This window comes from Pleuronectes platessa, chromosome 15 (genome assembly GCF_947347685.1).
Source record: "Pleuronectes platessa chromosome 15, fPlePla1.1, whole genome shotgun sequence".
Lineage (NCBI taxonomy): Eukaryota > Metazoa > Chordata > Actinopteri > Pleuronectiformes > Pleuronectidae > Pleuronectes > Pleuronectes platessa.
In genome coordinates this window covers 22,199,440-22,209,001 of record NC_070640.1, presented here as the reverse complement: position 1 = coordinate 22,209,001, position 9,562 = coordinate 22,199,440, and the positions used below count along the sequence as shown (strand labels likewise).

The 9,562-nt window shown below is 42.9% G+C and overlaps 1 protein-coding gene across 2 annotated transcripts; it reads left to right on the top strand.

Moving 5' to 3' along the window:
- Positions 1 to 2,375: 2,375 nt before the first annotated feature.
- On the top strand, positions 2,376 to 9,205 carry LOC128457036 (myb/SANT-like DNA-binding domain-containing protein 2). Of its 2 annotated transcripts, none has more exons than XM_053441531.1 (4): positions 2,376 to 2,804; positions 5,467 to 5,722; positions 5,817 to 5,880; positions 6,526 to 9,205. In XM_053441531.1, exons 1-4 carry the CDS (start codon positions 2,376 to 2,378, stop codon positions 7,442 to 7,444), a joined length of 1,668 nt encoding a protein of 555 aa, XP_053297506.1. In that variant the 3' UTR covers positions 7,445 to 9,205. The 2 variants fall into 2 exon arrangements, with proteins under 2 accessions (XP_053297506.1, XP_053297505.1); XM_053441530.1 differs by having other exon boundaries at positions 2,376 to 2,813.
- Positions 9,206 to 9,562: the final 357 nt, after the last annotated feature.

Sequence of the window (9,562 nt, the reverse complement as noted above, 5' to 3'; positions counted from 1 at the left end):
AAAATACCTAGAAACCTCAGAGAGAGAGACACATGTGAGGGATCCCTCTCCCAGGACGGACAGAAGTGCAATAGATGTCAGGTGTAGGAAAACATCTGTGAATGATAAATATTTAAACCAAATTTGGGCAAATGTATAGGTGTAAAGATATGTCATTGAAGATGTTAGAAATTATCACCAGCTGGTGGCGCTACAGGAAAAGTCCAGTGATCACCAAAGTCTAGAGAATCAATTTATTTGAGGACCATGTATGTCTTCAATATTTCGCAGCAGTCAACCCAACATTTCACAACAAACCAAAACTGTGGTGGCATTAGGGTAAGGTCTGTCACTTTTTATTTAACTTTTAAAAATTAGTTTGAATGTACATATTTTGAAGGTTATGACCTGTTTGGAATCTAATTCTGCAGTCTTTAAGTGAACATGGTTTCGAGTAATTTTTCATGTAATGCAATAGTGGGTGCTCTAAAACTTCTCTGCCAGCTTGACTTATGGCATGCATTATGAGCATTTCTAAGACCTTTCTCTGGTATTGTTCTTTCATGCAACTAAGTAGAAGTGTAAACCAAAAGGCTAAGTGACATACCCGAGTGGGTCCCCCAATATTTTCCAAGTGAGGAAAATTAGATCTATCTTTTGGTGGATAACAGTATCATAAGGCTTCTTCGTACCTAAAACAGATCAGAGTTTGAGCCTCACTGTCTAACAGCAGTTATGACAACTGATAGACAGCTGCAGTTGTGACACGTAAAGGTTAGACTGACCAGCCTTTCCTGTCTTTGACCTTTCTTGGACAGACCGTGTGTTGACCTCATCCAAAAGGGATCGTACTGTGCCTTTGGCCAGGTCAACACCCAAATGACCACACACACACACACACCGCCAACCACTGGACAGATGGCAGAGCAGGATGAAATGACTAGTAGTCCCTAAAGGACGACAATCAAACACTTTGACAGGAAAGATAAAGTAAACAATGACACAATACATCAGTCGGACCATATCAAATGACCAATTACAGCTAAAATCCAATAAAAGGTCTCTTTTACAGCCCAGTGATGACTGCAGTCTGTTGGACTTTTCACCCTTGCTGCAGTAATAGGCAGCAAAGGAGCTATCAAATAGCCGATATTGGTCTTTCTGGAGTAATTAATTGTGTGAGTTGTGATGGTTTCATTAATTCATAAAGGCAAATAAGCCTTAATTTATTTAAATGTGAGAGCACTCAGAGTATTGTGATGTAAGTAAGATTTACTGTATGATGAATGACAGTTATGTAAGGGCTGCTCACACACACACATAAAAAATGTCATTCTACATCTGATTCTACACATGTTAAATTTTCTAAATAATGGTATATTTCCAAAAATAGAAATATAAAAATGATTTATTATCATAAAATATTTGACTACTAGTTCCACAGATGTATGTCTGTTGTCTCTCTATCTGTCAGCATGTTGAACACACATCTTAAACTTTCGCTCTTAATTGCCTCACACTTGCATTGTTAATGGCCTGGAGAATTGCTTATTCTTATTAATAAAAAATGAACAAACAGGTGACCAGGTGGGGCAGTGTGTCTTCAGAATGCGGACCAAGTTGAATCTTCTATTTCATCGCATAAAATACACCAGCGAACTGCAAAAGGGTCGAACCAGGGGTCAAAATTGAAGCCCGATCATTTTTATTTCATCAAATCGGACTGACAGAGACAGACATTCATGAAATTACTTCCCATTTTGCAATTTGTCCTAAATGCAAAGTCTTAACTGTTCAGGGAGCTCCGGAGCTTCACCACAGGTCAAGCAATCAAACCTAACCACTGTAACAGCCCGGCTCAGAAGTCGTGACAAAAAGAGATGGAGACACTGGTTGAAAGCCAAAAATGAGTAAACTATTCAAAGAAAAGTTTGGTGTTATCCAGGTATACAAAGTTTGTGAAGAAGGACTCACTTCCCAACTGTTACCCCAATCACTCCAAAAGTGTTGTGTGGACTCAAACATTTCCCCCACCTCTCGATTGGCATTGTGATGTGTAGTTAATGAGTGAATTATCATTTTTGGGTGAAATCCCTTTAAATAGCCACCGTCAAGCCCAAACTGGCATGATGGCCACCCTGGCCCCCTCAGCAGTATCATCGGTTTTGGGGTAAAAGCAGTGAACTGTGCTGTGGGGTGGTGACAAACTCTCCTCTGCCCCTGTATCTGTCCACAGATGTTGGTTTGTTAGTCTGGGTTTCCTGTATTTACCTGAGACCTTCCAGAATCCACCTCTCCACAACATCTCTCCCACACAGCCGGTGATCCACGCCGCATTTTTCTCCGCTCTTTCCCGCACGTCACATTCCCCCCCTCCCCTTAGCAACAGAGGAAACATGGCGGCGTCCAGTAACGCGGAGCATTCTCCAGAGATATCGACGCCGTTGAAGATCCCGAAAACCGAGGTGCCATCCCCCGAGTCGGAGGATTTGAGTGACAGCAATCAATACCACTCCAACCCCCCGACCCCGAACCGCTTCTCGCCTCTGAACGTGGGCTCGGGGGCCGCGGGCCGGACGGCGGCCTCATCCTCCAACAGCTTCACCGCTTGCCGCGGGATGTCGTGGACCCCGTCCGAGACGAACGCCCTCATCGCGGTGTGGGGCAACGAGCGGCTGACGGAGGCGCGGATGCAGCAGCTGGAGGTGGCGGGCACCGTGTTCTCCGGCAAGGCCCCCGGTCCTGCCATGTACGAGCGGGTGTCCAGAGCCCTGTCGGAGCTGGGCTACGAGAGGACCCCCTCCCAGTGCAGGGAGAGGATGAAGGTAAATGAGGTTATGAGGACACAACAATGGCTGGAGGGGCTGCACGCTCCCCCCTGCTTTCACCTGGACCTGTAGCTCTGTAGCTGCAGGGGCTAGCAGCTGCTGCCGTGCAGGTTGTAGACAAACAGGAGCTGGACGTGTTCACTTCAATACACCAGCTCACATGTTCTCATCCCCAGCAGCTGAGCAGACATCAGACATATATGTGCAGCTTAGACACGCTGACAACCCACGATGCAAAACTCTAGTCTCCTAATAAGCTCCCACATTAGGGAATTTGTGAATTTGTTGGAACACCTCACTTTTCCACGCAGCATCTTCTTTATCTACGTTTTCAGTTCCTATGGCACCAATCAGTGGCTCTATATTGTAATAAATACATTGGATTGTATTTTATTTTTATTTAGCTGAGATGTGTCCATATGATGATCACTCAGCTGACATCAGCAGTGGGTTTATGAATCAAAAGGATGCAAAATTTGTTTTATTCAAATCACGAGACTCATTTGATTGAATAATTCAGGCATTCATCTGTTCACACACCTTCCTACATGTAACAAACAGATAAGTTATTAAACATAGTGTTAGCATTCATTGTCAGAAAGCTGTCTGACAGGCACTGAACTCCGCAGAGCCTCCGTATTTTCTCAGGAGGTGTGAATGCAAATGTCAGAGTGAGACGCTCTGCAGTTTCTGCTGACTCTCTCAGCCATGGCCCCCAAGTATTAAGACCGTGGACATCCAGCAGTGGAAGCGCCAGATAGACGCACTGCGAGCAAGGGGGGTTGAGGAAACTTAAAACCTGATGCAAAAATGAAAAAGACAAAAAGAAAACAAATACTTCCCGGTGAAAAAGTGGTGTCATACACGTAGAGGACGCCAACTGACACTGAATTAATCTAAAGTAAATCAATTGATCTCTGCAGCTGAGTTAATGCGTCACTTCCTGCCTCTGCCTGCTGCACCCGGCCGCTCCACCTCTCACCTGAATAACGTGGAGGATTTGATGCTGTTGTAAACTTGTCTGTACAGAGAACCTCCCATTTAGCTGTACCCAAACTTGGGTAAACTTTGTCGCCAATTATCCGGATTTTACCCGCAGGTCATGTCTGAAAACGGCTAAACTCTCAGTGCTCTATATTCATATGCCATTTCCCTGAATTTGACACCATTGACCATTGCATTGGATTCCAATATCCATACATATATACATGCATACATACAATTTGAGCCAATCCCAGTTTACATTGGGGTAAAGGTAGGGCACACCTTGGCAGGTTGTTTCCTATCACTTTACCAACCTGAAATTATGTTCTTCTGAATTTGAATTCCAACACAAAGTATGAAATAATTTAAATATTAAATAAGTGTGTACTGCAGATCTGATTATATGATCAAATTACACATATATACATTTAGGAATGCAACATTCAGACTTAGCATTTCAAAAGGGTGTTTGCCTCTTGTTCTTACACCTGAATGTTTGAGCCTCACTGTTCACCGTGATGTACAGTATGTGCAGTTAGACACTTAGGAGGCCGTTTTCACATTTACCTGCTCATCCGTTCTGGATTGTTCAATGATGGACAGGAGACAGAGTTGCTAACAAATGATTGAGCTTGTCAAATATATACCAGATAGATAAAAGAAACTAGAGAGATGATCATAGCCTTCAAGGAAAGGTGAACATGTGAGCCTTAAGGGAAGGAAGAACAGGAAGAAGTGGTAATAATCTTTTGTTTTATACTCTCTCTATCACTGGCCGCTATAGAAACAAATATATCAGACAAAGTAGTTGGAAGTTCTCGGCGGCTCTTTCGCCTCGCTCTCTTGAATTAGTGGTAAGGGATGAATCTCACCCAGCTGCTCCTCTCTTTGAAGAAGTGTCCTTTGGGAGGCGGTTTAGAGATCTCCCTTTCATATCTGAGCCCTTTAAACTACTTTCTCTGAGGCTATTTACTCTTGAAGTTGCAATTTAAGGTACTTTCTTTTAGTTTATCATTTAAATTGGCATTTTTTTCTGCTGTACTGTTTAATATGTTTTGGTTATTTGAACTCTGAGTTGTAAGCCTCAGGCACAGTTATATTGTTTTGTGCTTTTTTTCCTCCTTTGTTTTGTGGCAACTTGGGTATTTAAATACATTCTTATTTATCTGATTTTCTTTTCTTTTTGAATGAGCTCATCAAGTTATAAATTTAGTTAGTGTTATTATAACAAGCAGAGTATTAAAACGTAACTCTTGATGATTTGTTTTGATCCTTTTTACACGTGATAAAATGTCGCAGTGTTTCGGACGTCTCAACAAAAACTGCAGAAAACATAAAACTGTGCTGAGTCAACCTTTGCTAATTGACGCTAATCACAAACAGCACTGTCTGCGTTTTCAGATTAAAAGTATTGCTCAGCACATGCAGGTCATTTTCAGATTCGTTGACCCCAACTCAAAACGCATTGAAGCCTGCGGCCAGAGAATCATTTGCTATAAACCTAAAAAAACTCGGTCGGCTTGGCTATAAAAGTTTACAGCGATATATCTCGTCTTTGTGCCTCTGAGTCACCACAGTGTAGAACCATTCAAATGAAACAGCCGAGTAATAATTGTTTGTTTTCACTCCTTATGAGCAGCCTGAAGTCACTGACTTATCCTCCCATCACAAACAGACACTCCGCCGCTGTTACAGCCGTGTGAAGGAGCATGGCATCGGCAAAAGGAAGAGCAGCTACACTATTGAGCAGCTGGAGAAAGTGTTTGGTCAGGGAGGCTGGGACTCCCAGAGCTGTGCTCCGGTGCTGATCAACAGCAGCGGCCTCTATCAGGAGATGGAGTCTGATGGCAGCACCCTGGAAGACTTCTCCCAGGAGGACTGGTGCAACCAGGTGCTGGACTCGGCTTTCCAGGAGGGAGACATGGAGACTGGTGAGTGTGTCATCGAGCAGCGGCCAGATAGCCGTTAGCGACTCAAGGATGGTGCATTTAAGCTAAGATTTGTACTTGTTTTGTTCCCCTTCAGACGAAATCCAGGTGCCTAAAAACAGAGCTCTGCAGATTCAAGCAGAGCTGTCAGAGCAAACTCAGTAAGTCACCGAGAGCAAAGGCTGACTTCACTGTGCCTCTGTAAACTGAGCATGTTTGATAAAAAAGCTTTGTGTTGTAAGTTCACTTCACCTTCTCATACACATTTCACTGTACCGTGCAGCTAGTTTGACTTTTCTCTGAATGGGATCACTTTGATAGAGGTGAACCGATCAGGGCAAGGTAAATATGGCCTTAGTCCGTAACTATAGTGTAAAAGTACAGTAACTTTTTAAACCTAAAAATTAGGTTAACATTCTCAAATGTGTGTGCACGTCTGTCTGCCGCACTGTCTTTTCTTGATACTTCCACTTGGAGTCGCCAAAGCCTGAGAATTCAAGTCAGGGTTTAAAGGAATCTCCATTAGTCTGGTTACTGTTCTCTTGTTTAAATGTATACTTCTATATACTGTACCTACATATATTCAAATAAGAAATGATCATATACAGAGAGTATTTGATATTATTGTTACATTAGTTGTCATCATCTGTATAGATGTTGGTGCGTAAATATTTATTAAAGCTGCTGTTTATATAAAAGTGAGTTCTTACCATCAGTAGCTCTCCAATCCAGGCTAGTATGTCTGCTTCTTGTATGACACTTTCTCACATGAAAAATATTTATTACTTCATTTTGGTTCTCTGCAGAAAAAGGGGCATGATGCAGACTGTGATGCGTATCCTTGAGTCAGTGGAGCTGAAATGGGAGCACTTCCAAACGTGGACTGAGTTCTCACGGCTGCACCTCTCCAACAAATTGGCCATCTTTGGCGTGGGCTACAACACGCGCTGGCGTGAGGACGTGCGCTATCACTATGCTGAAATCAGCTCCCAAGTGCCACTGGGCAAGAGGCTTCGCGAATACTTCAACCCAGAAAAGCCTGAGGGCCGAATCATCATGACCAAAGTTCAAAAGATGAACTGGAAGAATGTCTACTATAAGTTTCTGGACATCACCATCAGCGAGGCCCGCTGCCTGGAGCTGCACATGGAGGTGGACTGGATCCCTGTGTCCCAGTCCAGGGCAGCAGGTGGCAGCAAATGCACATGGCACTACCTCCTTCCTGGGGACATCCCTAAGGCATACGGACTCTACGCTATCGGCTATGTGGCAGTGTCTTGCTCAAGCGACACTGGTCTGACCTCTCCCCAGGGTGACAGCGAAGACCACAGCTTACCTCAGTGCGAATCAGAAAACTGGGCTCTGAGTCAGGCTGATGGAGAAGGAGCAGGGCAGGGTGACAGGACTGGGGCTAAAGTCACTTACTGCTACTTGGGCATAGCTGAGGATAGGACCGTACAGCAGTGTCTCTTCCAGCACTTTCAGGGTTCTGCCAAACACCACGTCCATGGTGAACCCTCTGCCATGACGCATTTCCTGCAGGAGAACTGCCAGGGCGGTGTCACGAGTTGGGACGCGGGAGGCAACGACTTGTCGCAGCGGTTTTCTATTTACATAAAATTCATTGAGGTGGAGCTGGACTTCCTCTCAGCAGGGTCCCTGGTGGAGTGCCTCGAAACCGCTGTGGGTTATCCCTTGAAATACAACAACAGAGAATCATCATAACTATACACCACAACAGTGTTTATGACTTGTGCTCACTGAAGATTTATGTAACAAGTATAACAGCCAGCGAGGCAACATGAAAGGTGACCAACTCTGTTACAAAGCATGGATGTGTTCAGGATTCTGGCATATTTTTGCTGTTTCTTTTGAGCTGACTTTTCTTTCTTTCTTATTACTTCTAAAAAGAATGACAGTGCACATTATGTCAGATATGTTGTGTGGAAACACGGGAACAGTAGGTTAACTATTGAAGTATGTACTTATTATTTTTCTGCTAATGTGCACTACAAATGTTTTTGCTGCTTGTTGAGTGTCAATGAACATTGCTTCATCATGGAGCGGGGGATTGGCAAGGTGACTATTGCAGTATGCATCTGTCTACCTCAGTAGGATGTAGCAAACCGGGCTGTGAGGGGACCATAGCGTGGATTTATTCTTCAACTGCCTTCACTTTGACTGTTGAAATCTGGACCTGAATTCACAAATGGTTTATTTACATCTTATGTTTTTGTTGCAAGTGTAACTGGGCTGCAGCTAGAGGATGCTTCTATGCAAAATAGGGACAAAGGGTAACAAATTTGTATTGGCCAGTGTGTATATGTTTACCCAGCAGTGTGAACATCAGACGCACTCTGCAGCATCATGCTTTTCACTCTGTTTCAGCTCAGCACATGGAACAACACATGTCACTTTAGTCTCAACGTGTTATGTCCGAATCCAAATGGAAAATGACCGCCAGTGTCAGCTACTGTAAAAAGGATGAGATTTAAATCACAGCGTCTTAACCACTTCCTGCTGTTTGAATGTCAGCTGGCCTCATTGGCTCCCTGCACTCCATTTAATCCTGTTTCCTGCCCTCAACCAGATGTTAAAAAAAAAGTCATGGCAGAATGTCCACATTTAAGCTGTCTTGGTTATTTTGATGTGTCTTATTTACCCTGTTGCATGATCTTCCAATGATCTAATGCACATTCAAATACTTGAATATGTTTGCGGTTTCAGAGTTTTGCTCCAGCACAAGCAAAGTCTGTTGTACACATTCCCTTTGCTTAATATGATCAAATACTGCCTGAACAGAAAGGACATCATTAATTGCTTCTTCTGCTAAACATCACTAATAAAACACTGGATCGTAAATATACTATTAGACAATATGTATTGGGAGCCAGTACTCTGGAGCATCTCTAGCTGCACTCATGGATTTGTGTGTCAGTACAAAGCTGTGTTAACAAGTTACCAGCTCCTCTCAGATACTGGTGTTTTAAATACACCATTCTTACAGAAAATACAGAATGTGCAGGTGTTTTGTGATAATCTGCTCGTGTTCAGGTGTAAATCAAGCCTATGATTTCAGGTCAGGTTCTGACTATAAGCTGCAGAGGTTAACTCACATTTAACCAATAATCATACTGAGTTCTTTCTGAACATGATTCCAGAGATTATGTGCAATGTGCCAGGAAAGACTGTGGAGAAAAATCAAACGATGGAGAAGTCCACGATGAATCGATGTATATAAAATCTACCTTATATATCTAAAATATATATTTAAGATTATCAATGTTCTTGAGCATTCCGGCTTTTGCAAACTTGCAGTGTTCATTTGTTTGGGTATACAGCATATTAAGATGAATATAATATTTTCTAATTTATTGGTTGACACAATGTCTTGTATGTGATTGTTTTGAAGTCACCGTCTTGTATGTTTACATGTTTAAAAAACAATAAATGGGGCACTCACTGACATTTGCCACACAGTGGAAATTAGATTGTGTATAGTTGTTTTTACTTCTGCGGAACATTGGAGTAATACTGTATCCCGCTGTTTTATGGCTCATGTGCATGTAGATTATCAGAAATGGTTCTAAATCTTGTCGTGTCGTGTCCTTAATAGTCAATCGTTCAATCAGATTTGTATAGCCAAACAATTTGTCTCATAGGGCTTAACATCCTCCTCTGTCCTTGCTCAACAAGAGTAAAGAAAAACCTAATAACGGGGGGGGGGCAGAAACCCAAGAGAGAGCCTCGTGTGAGGGATCCCTCTCCCAGGACGGACAGAGGTGCAATAGATAGTTACAGATGACAATGTAGTTTAACACACACACAAAAATTGCAGTGTGG